The 17,441-nt window shown below is 41.6% G+C and overlaps 1 protein-coding gene across 1 annotated transcript in view; it reads left to right on the top strand.

Annotated features, from left to right (window-relative positions):
• The window catches only part of ERBB4 (erb-b2 receptor tyrosine kinase 4), a 637,594-nt gene that overhangs the window by 582,994 nt on the left and 37,159 nt on the right, over positions 1 to 17,441 (top strand). The window contains exons 21-22 of the mRNA XM_065669823.1: positions 14,114 to 14,269; positions 16,917 to 16,992. Of these exons, the coding sequence (XP_065525895.1) occupies positions 14,114 to 14,269; positions 16,917 to 16,992 (232 nt within the window). The remainder of the gene's footprint in view (positions 1 to 14,113; positions 14,270 to 16,916; positions 16,993 to 17,441) is intronic.

Here is a 17,441-nt window from a genome sequence, read left to right as displayed (position 1 = left end):
TTATTAGAGAGGGACAAATTAAAAGATAAATATGCACAATCCCAGCATCACCAATAGCCAAGATGAAAGTACATGAAGTGTCCAAAAAAAACACCCTAAAAAGTAAATGTCAATTCAAATGAAAACACTGAATGGCCATATCTGAGCTCTTGTGATAGAATAGAATTGCAGCCTTTGCATCCCAACCCATTGGCGTGACTCTTAGCAGATGCAGTGTAGATGCTGAGAAGCTGTTAGTACCATTCATTCCATATGTGCTTGGCTAGAAATATATACATGAATTCCACTATTTCCAGAACCTGGAACTGGAGGTGCACATATGACCTGTGCCACGTGTGCTAGTTGATAGGTACTTGTATGTGATCTCAGTGCCTCTAGAAAAGAAGTTCCTTCCATTACAGTCTATTACATGGCGACTGTGCAGCATTTATTGACCTGTTTTTTTTATGCTTTCCTCAGTGACAGCTTGATTCTCCTTGACATGCTCCTAAAGAACCCTACTGTAAAGACCTTTTTAAAGGTATTTCTGTTTGGGGGTCATGTTGAGCCTATGTCTATGTTTTAATCAGTGAGTTTCAGTCAAGATACAGAAATATTTTAAGCCTGGTGACACTTACTTTTAATTGAAGAGGAGAAAAAAATGCAGCATGGTCCTTGGGGAAATGTTGGGTTTCTACATCTGAGTCTTTGAAATATCTAGGCAGTTTAAAAGAGAGAGGGAAGTAACTGTGAATGAAGCAGCCAAGAGACAGAGGTAAGGCTGAAACATTCCAGCCAAGAGACATGTAGAGATTGTGCTTAGAGATTCCTTGTATGTTTGGATCTGGTCCAAATGAACCAAAATCAACAGGAGACTCTTCTACTCACTGAAATTACTACAGCAGACCCTTTTGCTTATTAATATTTTCATTTCAGTACTAAGAAAAAGAAGGTTCATGTGTCTATATGGTGATTTAGCAAAATCAATTGTGGCTACATGGCAAATCAACAGTGCTGGAGCAATAGTCTGAGCATGGAAATGCTGCTGCAGAACCACAGGAGGAATGGGAACAACTTCTTAGGCAGGGTGATAGCAGCCAGTCCCTAGAATGTCTTGGTCACAGGCTGGAGGAAGAAGTTGATTCCTCTTAAATTGCCTTTGACTAATCCAGGCAATGCCCCACTCATATTCCACAGCCAGGGCTAGCAGTTTGTAAATCATAGACAAATTCATGGCTGTAATTTAGAGTGTGAGACAAAAAGGCATTGGGCTCCTACCTGGGGAGAAAGGTCAGTTGGGAGTCTTCTCAAAGAGACTTGGGATTTTAGAGAAGCCCAGGGTATTAGGTTTCCTTTGCTCCCCCAGTGAATTACTTTGTCAGTGGTTAAAAACCTCTCCAGCATGCTTTGCATGCTCAAGCTGGGTGCTGTGCAGTGGTAGCAGCACTGACCAAAGGCTTGAACCAGCCTTAGTTGTAATTAAGGGAAAAACTCCCTTTATGTTTAGTGAATCAGGAATTGAGTTTTAAGACGCTTGAAATGTTAGTATCAGTGGAAATACACCTGCCCTGATTCCTCTTGTTCTCCTCAGGTCACCTGTTTCAGCTCAGCAGCTTGCAACATAATCAATGTATTCACCCACCCACATGCTCAAATCTTGAGATGTCACAGTCACAAGTCTTTTTCTTTCTTTCTCAATAAATCATGGCATCTATGGCTCCAGAGACAGCTTGACAAAAACAGAGCTGTAACTGAAGTATTTGCTGGAGCTGGAAAGCGTACAGAGATCAATTAGAACAGTTCTAACTTGCTCAGATTTGGGAACCGAAACCTCCAGTGCTTGGATTCACCTTCAGAATTAATTTGGCTTTTGAAATCTTGAGCCAAATCATATTCAGGTGTTTCTGGGATCTAGGCAAAAAGAAGAATCAGCTTTGTTCTGAAGACATAATGAAGGTTTCCCTTTAAGCACTTACAACTTCAGAAGTAGTTTCTTTGTGTAGGATTGCGATCCCTTGGTAAAACTGCAGAACCACTTTGCAGGACAGATGGACAAATGTATAACACAAAATATTACTACAGTCAGTGCTCCATAATTATCTGAGTCCATATACTTTAAAGGTAGAATTATGCTGTATTTTGTGTGAGTAACCTGTAACAAAGCGATGTGAGGGCTTGTCAAAACTTGGCCTTGGATGCATTATCCCCACCTAGAATCATCGAATCACAGACTGGTTTGGGTTGAAAGAAACCTTAAATCTTACTTAGTTCCAGTCCCCCTGCAGAGACACCTTCCAATAGGCCAGTTTGCTCCAAGCCCCATCCAGCGTAGCCTTGAACACTGCCAGGGATGGGAATTCTCATCTGTATCTTGTTATCTTGGTTATTACACATCCTCTTCATCTTCTACATCTCCATGGAGTTGGTGTTACTGTCTAGATGGAGCCGAGCTGAAAGTACAGAGGAACAGGGAAGGGGACAGATCATGCACCCCTGTGCAGTGGGCGGTGCTCAGCTGTCCCTTCCATTACACTCAAGGAGCATATGGACCTTTCACATTTATTCTTGGATAAGTTATCTGTGTTATAAACATCCTCCTCAGCATCATGAAGGAAAAAAAGTGACAAGCTGTATGTGATGAACCACACACACACACACAAAGGCTATTCAGACTGAATACACCTAGCTAGTAGGGCACAGTGGCAGTTTGACTCACACCCTGTGGGCTCTCACTGTCAACACAGCAATGCTCTGAACTGTTAATAATAATGTGGTGTCTTAGCTGGGGGTAATATGTGTCTCTTGAAACCACATTTCTGCCTTCCACCCACCCCACTCTGGCATTCATCTGGATTTAGAGAATAAGGTTAATGGATTATTTAGCAGGTTTCTCCAGCCATTATCAGCTAGCACACTGTTTATGTGACTGGCCTCTCCTGCTCTGTCAGCTGTCATAAGCTTCTCAATTAGAAAAGGGGGGGGGGGAGTAAGTACGAAATAGGTAGCTATGGTTACCTGTGATGTGGGTTTGTGAGAAGTGCTCAGAAACCTAGTGGCAGCAGAGTTTGGAAGTTCAAAGCTTTAATTTATTCAAAAACCCTCTTGAATCAGAGTATCAAAAGCATCTAGAACAAATTCGGAACATTTTCTTTTGTAGATTAATATTGCAGTTCTAAGCAGAAGCTGTCATACAGACCAACTGCTTGCTCTGCTCACATGAGAGGAAAATAGGAGCAGGAGAATGTAAATATGCCCTTGTTCCACTTTTCTCCTGCAGAGGCCACTGGCAGTGGAATAGCTTGTGAAAGCAGTGGTTTCTAGGAGCAATGCTTCCATTGTCCTGTTGTATTCCTATTTACACTGAAAGGATTTTATTTGAAGTGGTCAGACTGAGACCTGAAGCTGTTGTGCTTCAAGGGCATCTTTCAAGTAAAGGTGCCTACCTCAGAAATTCAGCCCCAGTCGTGCTGTCTGCTGAGAAAACAAAACCATCCATGTGTAATTTAATGTGAATACACATAATGCTGAAAGCTTTAAATTGGACCAAAAGTGCCCTATAGAACATGTATCTTGAGGTCAAAAACTGTGTCTCAAGCATTTCAGGGAGATCAGTGGAACTGTGTACTTCTTTGGCTTTTGCAAAGCAGAGGGCTGCTGCATGCTCTTCTTGTAGGACTTTCATCTGAATACACAAGGTAGTATTCAGCCACTACCGTGTCCCCTTTATGCTTTGTGGCACTGCCTACCAAGAGAAAGGGAGAATAAAAAACTCAGCTGTCCAAAACTACTGTCTTATGTAAACCAGCCAAGTACACAGAATACAGTAAGAACCTGTTTTGTCACAGGTTTTATTATCATAATATGGAACATAAGGTGAACACTGGGGAAAACTTTGCATCCAGTGCATGACATGTCAGTTTATCAGGGCACTTCCAGTGGAAAACTTATCTGCTATGGGGTCAGTACTTACTTCTAAAGAAAAGTGTCTAGAAAGGGTGGGTTTGTAACTAAGGTACGTTGCATTGGACTAGGGATTCCGACCTCAGAGCAGCTCCTGCCTCTGTCCCAGCACAGTGATCTTGAGCAGGTCGTTTTACCTTTCTCCGTCTAAACCACAGTTTGCTTTATTACATATTTTATTTATTATGATATTACTATGTTTATTAATATGTGGGGGGGTGTTAGAATAACATCTGCTGGAAAGCAGGGGAAAGCTCTTTCTATGGCTATGTGCTGTTCTTTACTCAGAAGGAGCCCTCCCCTGGGCTGGCAGCTCTAGGTGTATTAAAAGCTGCTCTGTATTCTGTGCACTGCATGTTAACACTACTAGGCCGTGGAAGGGTAGTAGAGATGAGGGTCCTGACCAACAGAAACCAGCAAGAAAAATGCCTTTCTCCAGCCCCTGCCCAGCTGCTTTTAAACCCAGGCAAATTCCATCTTTCATAGAAATTAAGCATTCATCAGGTTGCAAAGTTCAGTCTTCAGGTTGTTGTTGAAGAAGCCAGATAAATGAACTTGTCAGTTATTGCTAGATCCCAAGAGTGACCTCCATGAGTTACAAAGTGCACTGATCCCTCTGTCAGATGTTTGCTACATCCCATCTTCATGGTGGTGATTTTACTTGTGTCGTAAGATCATTTTCTAGAAAGCCAGCCCAATAACCATGAAGCCTATAAATGCTTACCTCAAGTCATCCCATTTAACCAACTTGAAACAAGTAGCATAGAATTTCTTAAGGCTGCGTGAAGTTGAGAATATTGCAGTTCAGCCAGATGCAGGGCATAGCCATGAAAGGTCACACAGTTCTTGTGGTATTGTTTGAAGTGCTGGAGAATGCCTAATGTGTTTGCACTGGGGCTGCATTTGTTCTGAACCTGAGGCAAGGCTGAGCTTGTATCTGTTAATCTGGAGGTTCCTTATTAATAGGCTGCACACTTCATTGATTTTTAATTAATTTCTGAAGAGACACAGAGGATAAGTGCTGCAGCCCACAGACACCTCTGTACTTATTGCAGTCCACATCTTTATTGATCGCCTGCCTAAGGAGCAGAAGTAATCCATTTTAAATACACTTTCTTGGAGAGAGGGAATGCACTGCACAATATACTCTCCCAATTGTAATTGTATTGGCAAGAGGTCAGGGGCTCGGGTGGAGGAAAGGCAGCCTCTTGTTTAGTATGCTGCTGGCCCTCCCAGCGCAGGCTTCTCTAAAGGCTTTGTTTCACAAAAGCCAAGTTATCTCCTTCATGAGCAGTTTATAACTACAGAATATTAAGAAAGCACTGGTCACACCTTCACTGTTAAAGTTGCACTGGGAGCTCCTTTATAGGACACATTTAGCCTGTCAGCCTCTTCAGAGGAAGGTGATGGAGCAATCTAAGAGAAAAGAACAGCATTCAAAAAGCACTTTCAAATCATTAATGCGCCAATACCTCTCTCTTTGGTTGCCACTTTAAAAAGCATCAAACACTTTCCAGGAGTATGTGATCCACTGGGAGCTGAAACCTGAAGTCTCTGAGCACTCCCCAAATCAGAGGGCTTTCCAATTCCTCCTGCTGGCATGTGTAGCACAGGTGACTCGGATTTGATTTTGAAACAGTAATTCGCAGTCTTTGTCATAAGGGCTGTGTTCCTGCCAGCCTCTTAACTGTACTTACTTTGCAATGAGTGTTTATTGCCCAGCAAGGAGAGTTTTGCAGTAATAAGTTTGTTATTTATGCAGTTGGTTCTTATTTAAAGGCTTCTTTTACAGAAAAAGGTGTTGACAACACATAGCTGCAGTTGCAGCCAAAATGGTGCCAAGTACTTCTGTGCTTCCTGGATGAAGGTGAGTTGTGTCAGCATTAGTGGCCACAGCAAGCGTTAAGTTCTGGCTTGCAGAGCCCAAGCCCTGTGGTATATCTTAGGAACATGTCCCTGCAGTGGAACAGAAATCAGAGTCTGACCAGTCTTTTTCTAATACAGGCACCATCAGTACATTTCTGCCTTGCTTTTTTCTCTTCCTATGTGGGGTAATGCACCCAAAGGGCAGTCTCTTGAAAACATCTGATTTGCACACTGACCTTCAGAAACCCTTATGAGAACAGATACTGCAGAACTAGCAGGGAGGCATCAGGTGCTAAGTAGTTTATGAGAGTGTTGAGGGTAACCCTTTAACCACAAGTCCCTGACTTTAATAAAGTTTATCCTATTACAGCTCTTAGTCCTGTGCAGTAATCAGAGGGTCAGAAAGTCTCTTGGTGTGTTTCTGCTGCAATGCATATTTGTGCATAGCATCTGTATTGGCCTAGTGAGGGTATGAGAGGAGCTGCAAAGCTCCGTCTACTCAGGTTACGGTGTCCTTACTGGTGATGTTTATTATGTCTCTCACCTCTTTGGGCAGAGTACTGTAAGCTGAGCTGTGATTTTCTTCAGAGATTATAGAAGAATGTCCTTGTCCTTTTGAGCACTTTGGGAGTAGGGAGAAGGTACTGCAGGAGATTAATGTAGCCTGTGTCCACACAGCCCGGGAAGCTGGGACATTTGGCCTAACTGAAGTGGTAACATAACCAATATAAGCCAGTTTGCCCATTAAAGGCACTAAATATGGCATAGGAGAGCACCTGCACCCAGCTGTCTTCAGGAAGCACTGTGGCAATAGTCTTAATTGCAAAATGGAGATCAGATACAACTCCTCAGCCCCCTCAGGAATGTCATGCGTGGGAATAAACCAAATTTTTATCCTGTCCTAAACAGCCCATGTTGCAGCTGCACAGATGTGACTGCATGTGGGACCAGAATTTGGAGGCATATTGCAGTATGGGCAGTGTTGAAATACCTGGTTTGCATCTCATTGCTTATGTTACTTAATATGTGTATGTAACATCTATCATCAGAAGAACATGCAGTGCTTCACAAACTCTTCATGTTCAGCACAACCTAATCTAGGTATCCGCCTAAGTTGAGGGAGCCAGGTAGACAAGTCACACTCTGATGACAGTGGAACAAACTCCCCTTCTGGTGATGCCCGAGGAACTTCAACACCCGCCCAGGATAGAGAGCTTCATTTTAAGGACACCACAACCTCAGAATCTTGAACCAGAGAATTCTGTGCTTCTTAGAGGTTAGAAGATTTTAATTTAGGATTACAGTGGGTCTGGGCCCATCAAAATGTCTGCTTAGTCCAGTCAAGTCTCGAAATATCATAAGCTTATGAACTTGCTTCTTCTCTCATGTCTTTCTACTCTTTCTCCCTTTATATGAATCACTTTGTCACTTTGGAGTAACCTGCATTTTCTCATCTGAACTTTACCTCTTCATAGGCTTTTTCCCTTCCCTTTTGCTTTCTGACTTTGTATTGACCTATTAGGCCTTAGCATCTTCTTAATTTTATGTCTTGGGCCATAGCTCAGCAACGCTGTAAATCAGGTTTTGGAGTGGGGGAGCACAAGTGAGAACGTGCTTAGTCAAGGGAACAATAGATGAGAAGAAATATATGACTATCACATAAGCTTTCCCTTGTCTACCCTTTACCAAAGAGAGAGGCATTAACTTACCCCATATAAATGGGAAATTAACTCCTGAATGTCTGGGGTTATACTACAGTCCTGGATGCAGAAATGAGCCTCCTTTGTCAGCTTACTGGAGCTGGCAGAGCTCTGGACATTTTCAGACAGCCTTGGCAGCTCACGTGGTGCATAGCACAAGGTGTGAGTCCCCAGCTCAGTCTGGCAGCTTTGCACTGTTAGCATCCTTCACTTTCTCTCAGCTGTGCAGATGACCTCCAGTCCCAGCTCCCAAGCAGACCTACATAACAAATCACACCTCTGCAGCTGAGTCAGTGTATTTCAGAGCAGTGTCAGTTTTTCCCTCCCACAGCTATCTCTGGAGTAACAGCTACTTAGATGATGCTGGTTGCTCCTGACAACAAAGGGCACTGCATTTTCCTTGAAAGCATATTTAGCCCCAGGTAAAATTACACTTTTTCTATGGGGTAAGTGGGGGAAAAGATGATCATTTGAGGCTTTCTGTAGTGATTCATGTTATTAAGCTAGCCTCAAGTTATTAGGATGAAAAAAGGGCAGTCTCCAAGGCTGGAGATTAATGTCTGTGAGATTTGAGTTGGACTTGAAATTTTCTTCCTTCTCATACCCATTTGATGAGTCTGCCATGTGTGCTGGCTTTGGTGGGTGGAAGCCAGGCTGTTCTTCATTTTCGCATGGGATAACATCAACATTCCCTCTGTTTAGGGAGAGAATGTTTATTATAGAATATAGCAAAAAGTTATTCTGAGAGAAAAAGAGGATTATCTGCTCTCTGCTGGGACAGGTGAAGGTTTTTGTGCTTTCTTTTTAACATGAATTGTCTTGATAAAATGACGTCTTGCATCATGCAAAGACATATGTATATACTTAAGTTAGTGACTCAACACACTCAATCACCTCTGGTAATTATCCCAAAGGGACTTTAGATGTAATGACTTGCATACCTGCTTAAATTCTGTCCTGAGTAATAAATACTTTTTTTTTTTTTTTCCTGGGAATAAGGCACAGGCACCTAATGGAAAGAGCTTTCAGACAAGGCTCATGCAATTCCAAGAGTTGGGCATTCCTGAATGACGGGTATCATCTATGAAACAAACACAGAAGCATCCTCAGTGGGGAGGTGGGACTCTGAAAAGTCCAGTAAAGTGAATGCAACTCTTACACTCTGAGCTGTGCAAATGGAGGCTGTGCTCAGAAACTGCCCTCAGGAACTGGGAGACAAATGACAGCAGCAGAAAATATCACTGGTAGTAAAGTAAGAAAACAGCGAATTATGACCATGTCTTAAAGGCAGGAGATCTCAGGGGACAAACCTATAACTTTCCAGAAAAGCTTCATTTTGCTTTTCTAAAAAATCTGATTTTTTATTTCCACCCCCAACCCACCTTTAGATGTCCGCAGCTCTGGAAGTCCTTATACTTTATGAACCTAATTTGATACTTTCTGCTGCAATCCAGTGCTTGGAGGGATCAGAAAGCTGTCCCATCTCACTGTCTTCTCTCCTCCCATGGATTTTTTGACACAAAATCTCCTTTCTGCTGTCCCACTTCAGCTTGTTGCCAGCACATGTTATCTCATGATGAGGCCTGAGCCTACCTGACCGTGTCTGAACTGACCATACCAAATCTGTCTGTCCACAGTCCCAGAGACGTCACACACACTCCATAATAAAATTTGGAAGGACTTTGTTCTTTTATAGCTCTTAATGACTAACTTAGTCTATTCAACAAGGTAGTTTTTGTTCTCTGTTATTTTTAAGCCAGCTCTGAGAGTAAACTGATGGGTTTCACCTCATCTGAGTAGAACGGCTGATTTTCTTTTCACCTTGGCTATTACACAGAAAACTATCAAGGCTGAAAAGTGACAGGCAGGAAACTTTTCCTGGTGTGAAGCTCCTTGTGGCCATTTTCATCTTTCCTGTCCACCTGCCCTCTTTGGACAAAGACATCTTGGCTTATTATTCTACCCTCAGCATTGCTATTGTTCCTTGGTGCTGTTGCAGGCATTGTGTGAAATGTATAAAGATGTGGGCAGGTCAGGTTAGTAATTGTGTAGGCAAGAATAAAAGACCTTTAACACTAGTTGAAGCCTGGCAAGGGCATCTGTGTCTGCTTCTGAAAGGAGAATTTGCATGGTCACAGTTACATGTCACACGGGTAAAAGGGATCCAGGCTAAAGGCAGTTTTACTGCTATGTATGTCTAAGTAAAGCTCCATATAGCACAGGTACAGTGACCCTGGTACTTGGTGAGGATAAGAGGCGCAGTTGTGAAAGATAAAATAGTATTCCTTACTCATTCTGAAGTTCATAAGGCATTTCCTCAACTGATTTGTGTTCTAGCTGTTTGCAGTGGCTGTTTGACTTCTTAATAGTATTAGGCACTGATTCTGAGTGATGTTATGCTAAGGGATTCTAGCAATAACTGCATTTCTAATGACATTCTCTGTGAGGAGACCGCTGTCATGACTGTGATGAGGAAGTGTCAGTGACAGGTAGGTCATGCCTTGTATTCCTGTGAGATGAATCTGGGCTCAGAGATAATGAGACAACTGGTCATTAATGGCTTAATGTTGAACTTTTTCCTCTTGGTGGTTTCAGCATTAAAGTCTCACCCTGTTGTGGATGTTCTAATGCATATACTAAAGTATGGAGTTTCTTACTGTCTGGCCATTTTATACTTTGATAATTATATGGCATCTGCATAGCTCTAACATGGAGAATTCCTGAAGGGCACTTCATTTCCAAAGCCTCACAGATCACGCCACAAATGGCACAGCATAGTGTCTTTTGAATTGGGCTTTCAAGTTTAATTTTTACCAACAGATCTTTTTCCACTGTCACAGTCTAGGTTCACTTGTAGTTTTATCTTGTAACTGTCATGAATTGCCCTGTTGGTATTGGATTGTGGGCCTGTTGGGCGCTGATGGCACCAGCTGTGTAATGCAGAGGGGTTTTTTTTGTTATCGTTCTTCTATGTCATGTAAAAAGATTGGAGATGCACATAGAGCACTTTTCCTGCCAGGTTCAAAAATGCCTTCAAATGATGATTCTTAGCATAGGATATGTTTAGACAGTACTGCTGCAGTGAATAGTGTAGGATTCTCATTTTTAGACTGGTTTCATTCTGTTTGTATTATCTCATTTATTGAAAATTTATATATATATATATGCCTTTTCTCTTATATTTCCACCATCCACCTTTAAAACTTGTTGATATGGTATCAGGAAAATTGAACATGTTTACACTGGGTATTCCAAAGAGGATTTACATTTCTGCACATCAGGGTCCTACAAGGGGTTTTGTAGCTGTAAACCCTGCACATGTTGTTTCTAGCTTTGCAGATAATGCAGGTGGGAAAAAGCCCCAGGAATCTTGTTTGACAGAGGTGAAGTAAACTGTAAGTACAACAGTACACAGACAGCTGTCTCTACCCTTTATGGATGGAAAAGAAAACCAACTGTGGTATTCGTTAGAAGCAGTATTCAGGTTGGTGATTACTCATCTTTCTAGTTCGTAAGAATAGGTTAGGTTGAATAAAATTTAGTCTTATTAAGATGATATTAAATAATAACACAAGATGTAAATTAATGGAAATGAATGAGTAGAATAAACAGCAAAACATCCTGCAGTGTTAGCCTACATTCTTAAAAAATGCTTGGAAATGAAATATGTAGAGAAGGTAAATAAGACCAAAGAGGCATGAGTAAGGGTTTGATTGTTTAACTCTTTCAATGAAGGATGTTTCTGGACCCATTGCCATCCATTCCTGCTATCATTAGCTAAAGACAGAAGGCTAAAGCCTCGGTACAGGTCATCTGTTTTGATTTTAATGAGACAGAGATTCTGTTTCTTCATTTCTGCTCCCAAAATTCTGTAATATCTTAGTATCATTTTAGACCTGATAGGTGGAAATTAATCTATTAAAACCAATGCTTTTATTTAGGCCTAATGTATTCTGATACTACCAAAATTTCCCCATCAAACCCTCTGGTTTCTTGTGTCCTCGTCAGATTCTGCCCACAAAGATCTATTTACAGATTTGGACCTTTCTTTTCTCCTCCCTTATTCTGTTGTATTGAGAATTTTGACCAAGGATATTGGAAGTTAAATCTATGATGTTGTTCTGTTCATTCTGAAAATTTGGGATTATTTCCTAAGCTAAGTAGAAAGGAAGTGTCAGCAGCACCTTGACACCCTTTGTTCGGAGAGGAGCTCTTCTGCAGTGCAAGATGAAAGACTGAATAGAGGTGCTTGATGCAATGGAAGGTGGAAGAAGAGTTCGTGAGCTGCAGGAGAGAAGTGTTTGAGGGAAACACAAGGGTGCCTGTCTGTTTGCACATGACTGCAGGCTTGACTTCAAGGGCAGCACTTTCAGAAAATGCAAAGACCCAGTATCATTTTAAATGTGTGAGAAATGACTGTGTGGTATATTTAAAGGACACCCTGAAGCCACCCGTAAGATTAGAATCACTTGAAGATCAGCAGATCTGGATGCATGATTGGGGGCCAGAGGCTGCTTCACAAAGGCTGCAAAGCCCTGCATGCCTGCACACACTGTTCAGCCCAATACAGCATGGGCATGGTGCTCTCTCAAGCACCTTTCTGAGGCATCTCCAGACAGGTTGGTTGGCACCTACCTGCAGATACCTCAGTAGACTTGCTGCAAGACCCCCAGGTGAAAGGGAGGGACATGAGACTGGGAGATTGCTGTAGTCCACCTATTTTTTAGAGCAGTATTAACACTGCCTCGAAGACCTTTCTGGTTATGGTTCAGTGTTAGAGATGTGAAACAGGATTTATATGAATTCCTAATGTGTCTGAATTTTACAGGGTGATTGTTGTGGTTGTTTTTCATCCATTACACGGTGTCATTGCTATTGACTGTGTTGTCTTTTTCTGGTTGGATTTCTTCAGATGGTACTTGTGCTAAGTCATGGTGCCTCTGATTTCATGGTGTGTTTGTTGTGTGACTCGCAGTTGTTTGAGCTATGAGACGTATTCGTCCTTTTTCTACAGGTTTTAATTTGATGTAAAAAGTAAAATGCTTTCAAAGACTTAACAGTTCTGATGTTCTACAGCTACAAGTATTGATTTGCAATTGAAAGGAGGGTGTGTTTGCTTCAACTAGCAGTGTTTTTAACGAAGAATTCCATTTCCTTTATGCCAAAGAGTCCCTCTGTCCGCTTTCAAACCACCTTCATGCTGGTTGCAGCAAAGCCTACCACATTAACAGTGAACCAGTGCTTATGCCAAATGTTCTCCCACAGATTTTCAAACCTTTTGGCAGTTTTTGCACTGATTTTTTTCACCTAAAAGCTGTAGTCGTTCAGAGCTCCCCTTGATGCTTTTTGTAAAGACATCCACTTTCTATCAAGAAAGGGCTACATTCCATCCCAGTGACTATGAGTGGTGGCTTACCCATATGCACTGTCCTGGTATGTATGGGCATACCATGGTACATGTGAGCTTCTTATGCTGTGAAAGGGGATAAAATCCAGCCCATGAGACTGAGTAATCTGGTTATTTAATCACTCCCTGTGACTCTCCAAATTATCATCTGTGTTACGGGATAATATGATCTCTTCAGTATTCAGCAATGACTTTTAAAAAATTGCCATCTATAATATACAGAGGTAACATATTAACGGATACCTTAAGGGTTATTATCAAGTGTGGAATTTCATCTGTAGGTTCTTACAATGATGGTTAATGTCGTAAATGCCTTTTAATGAAATTACAGGCTTGTAACCCTGCCTATCCTTTGTGTGTCATATAATTAACAAGTGCAAGCTTTTGTGTTCATCTCAGCATCACAAGGCATCATGCAGACTGCCATACTGATGGTTAGGCTCTCATCAGAGTAAGAATAAGGTTAAGCCCAGGCAGTTTGAGTACGTGTTACCTTATCTTTAAAGGCAGCTGGATGGGCTTGTTAACAGAAGTACTTCTAACAGAATATGTATGCTCATGAAAAAAAATGGCCATTGATCTAGTGTCTTATTATAACACTACATGCAAAACCTTCAAGGAGTGAAAAGGCTAGTGGGTTGCAGAACTTGGAATAAAGAAGCATTTTCCTTCTAGGGAAAATGAGGGTAGTGAAAATCTGTGTCCAACTTAAAAACATTTGGAGATGGATAAGAAAACTCATCTTGAATTGTAGACACTTGCCTGGAATGTAGAAGAGCTGGGACTGTTTCTCAGTCTGGCCTAATTTCTGTGGAGCTCTGCCTAAATTGAGTATTTTTTATGGTCTTAAGATTTCCTGTCTGGAAAATAAAGGCAGTCATATTTCTTTTCTTTGTCTCACATTTCCAGGTTTTAAACTTGCTGGTGCAAAGCAGGTATCTACATGGGGTTTTGTTGCTTTTTTCTCTTTGGCAATTACTATAAAATCTTATAGAGTCATTCACACTGGAAGGAACCTAAGTGCTTCAAATCCCATCCCCTGCTCAGAGCAAGGGCAGCGTTGAACTTCTGTCCTCTAGGCCCTTATCTTACTGTGAATACTTGTAAGGGAACCAGACATTTTACATGTCACCAGTGAAAAGGAGTTCTAAAAAATCATGTAAGACTCATTAAGATTATTTCACTGTTCTTTGTCCTTCAGGGAATGATGTACCTGGAAGAGAGGAGACTTGTCCATCGCGACTTGGCAGCTCGTAATGTGTTGGTGAAATCACCAAACCATGTGAAGATCACTGACTTTGGCTTGGCCCGACTTTTGGAAGGGGATGAAAAGGAATACAATGCTGATGGAGGGAAGGTGAGTACTGAACATGTCTGGAAGTAAATATATCACACTGTGACAGACCTTCTGAAGTTACTCTTTAGGGCAGTGTATACCTATGGGACTATTATCTGTGTAAGAAAGTCTGTCAGTGACTTAGCAAAGCCCAGTCTGCTAGAACAACTGTGTTCTGACAGCACATATAAAAACTGCTCTTTTTTTGCTCAGTGAGCTTCTCCAGGTGCCAAAATATAATTGTCTGAACAGTTTTAACACTCAGAATTAGGTTTTGTTCATGTGCTCCATTTTCAGTCTCACTTTGAAGACTTCTGAAGTCAGTTCAATGAGTGACGGATGTTCTGGGGCATTCCTGCCAAGCCCCTTTCTCTGGTCAGTATGGGCCTCAGTAACTTGCAGTCCCATTTTCCCAGGCAACTAGTTTTCCAGAAAACAAAAACTAAGGCCACATAACGTGCCTGTATTTGTAGCATATGGGAGTTTACATATGCTCAGCAAAGAGCAACCTCTTCTATCACATTGGAAAAGCCTATGTATGCTATTTCTTTCATCCAAGTCGCAAATACCAAGCTGAATGCCAGGCCACTAAAAAGCTAGCTTGAAGATAATTTTGAAACCAGGCATTTTCCCGTATTACTTTTGAGCACACTGCACAACATCCATATAGTGCCTCACCTCATTTCTAATGCCTTCAGATTAATGCATTATAGAATTCTGAAGGCTGTAAGTAGAGGCTGTAAGTACATACTGCTGCTGGCAGCTCCCGTAATGTCTTGAAATTCCCCATTTCAACCTGTCGTAAAATTCCAAGGGATTCTGCCTCTCCTGTCATTCCTTTCCTAAATGTTCAGTTTGCTTTATGGCTGCTCGCTGTCTGTGTTTTTCTGTGCTGACTTCTGCTCTTGGGTAGGACAAACAGCTGCTGCCAGTGTGTACTTTCCTCCTGGATGGGCTGCTGCCTTTGTGTGTCTGCTGCCCTGGATGGGGCATGTTGTTGCATGGATTACATTGGCATTTCAGTCTATGAGGTGAAGAACTTGAAAAAAGTCACTGCTGTTCCCCATTTCTTCTCCAGTAAGGTCCTTGCAAACCAGATGTTAGATGGTGTCTTGGATTTGTGAGGCCAGTCACTATGCTGGGAGTTCTGGAGCAGGATCTACATGTCAGTCGTATCATTTGCCAGTTCGGAGAAGCATACTGCAAAATCCAGACAATGTTTGCATCTTTAAGTTGTATTGAGAGCACGCTAAGGCAGAGTCAGATTGGATAAAAGGAAAAGCTTTTTCACCGTGGGATAATAAAGTGGTTGATCAGGTTGCCCATAGAGGTGGTATAGTTTCTATCCTTGGAGGTTTCCAAGTGCAGACTGGCTAAAGCCCTGAGTAACTCCATTTGATCGTGTAGTTGAACCTGCTGTAAGCATGAGGTTGGACCAAAGACCTCCTAAGATCACTTCCAGTCTGATTTATTCCATGATGAATGATGCAGCTTTGCTTCTTCAGCAGTTGTTCACATTTGGAATGACCCAGTTGAATTTAATGGGAATCAAAGCAATATACTTCTGCAGAGTTTAGTGGAGGAGGATGAACTGTCTTTGCAAATCCTAAGCCAAACTTTATTAAAGAGTGCTATTTTTGCCAGAACTGTATAGGTTATGTTCATTAGTCAACTTCATGGAAGGTATTTTCATAAAGGTTTGAATGAAGACACATCCTCTGCTTTTACACCCACCATCTGTTCCGATTATGTGTGCACTTACATATCTCTTTGGTTTATTACAGTACATTTTCCATAGTTCCAAATTAGAGGCAACCTGTACAAGTCCATGCCAGGTAAAAATCTGTCAAGTTTCTGTCCATTAAAAATTAATGGACTGCAAGACTGTTCCTCACAGGCACAGTTCAGGAATAGAAAACATCACGAATCTCATTTTAACACAAACTCAAAAGGGCAGACCCTTATGCCAACCTAGCTTTGTGTTTGCCTGCACACACTTCTCTGTCAGAAGAGATGAGCTCCTCCCAAGGGTGATTCATAGCCAGAGGCTAACTTGGGACTTCTTACACGAGCAACTTCACTCGCTGCAGTAATGACATGGAGAACTGGGAGGGCTGAGTTCCTAACAAATATTAGGAGTTAGAAATGAAGCACTGTAAATTCTCCCCATTGCCTGTTTACCCTGATGATGATTACGTGGACTGTGAAGTATTATGAACGCTGTGTTATTAACTAGCCTCATTAGAGAGCAATTGAGATAACAGTGTCTGGGTTTGCAAACTGCTGAGGCAAAAGAGCTTCTGCGTTCCACTTTCTGTGCTGCTCTTCAGATTTAGGGGAATTAGATGTAATTTTTGTGTTGGTCCCATCTTTACACAGGTATGATGAAAAAGTGAGTTGTTCCACTACATCTGAATCAGTAAATTTTGGGTGGTGTAAGAAGTTCTGTGGATAACTGGTTTGTGTTTCTCCTCTCTGTATGTTTTATGAGGCAAAGCTCCATTCTAAAGGGCAGGAACAACCATTTCCTCTGCTAGATAGTGCTGCTTTGCTTTCAGCTTGCAGTTGAAAAAGGAAGCAGGAAGGAAGCTGATGTCTACATACAGGATCTCTCTGTATTGTTTTAATATTGTATTCTTAAGATTACATTTCTGTTGTCTTTCCATAGATGCCAATTAAATGGATGGCTCTGGAGTGCATACACTACAGGAAGTTTACCCATCAGAGTGATGTTTGGAGCTATGGTAAATCTTCATGGGATTAAAAAAACTGTCTCTTCTAAAGCATTATACCAAGTTGTGTTACTGTGTTAAAAATATCCTCTTTTCCTAGGGGAGTTAATTCCAGTGTATTTGGCTGTGGTTTGGTTTTTAATGTGTAACTCTAAACAGCAATAGTTGTCTCCTGCATTACTCCCCTGCTCACTAAAATATGATGTCCCTGCTGGGATGACTGCCATAAGGTCTGGCCTGGTAGCAGTTTGGCTGATTATTATGACAGAAGAAGGCCTCTTTCAGCTCAGCCACAGATTCATAAAAATACAGCTGCAGGTCATAATTTTCAGCAGTCCTTTGAAAATCTTAACTCTAAAAGTCATGAATGTCAAAAAACCATATTCAGGCTTATGGGATTTTCTGTACCTACAGTCAGATAAAAGGGAATTTGTCATAATACAGAGCAAATAGAGCAAGAG

Source organism: Lathamus discolor, chromosome 3, assembly GCF_037157495.1.
Source record: "Lathamus discolor isolate bLatDis1 chromosome 3, bLatDis1.hap1, whole genome shotgun sequence".
NCBI classification, from domain to species: Eukaryota; Metazoa; Chordata; class Aves; order Psittaciformes; family Psittacidae; genus Lathamus; species Lathamus discolor.
This window is presented reverse-complemented; position numbering and strand designations above follow the sequence as displayed.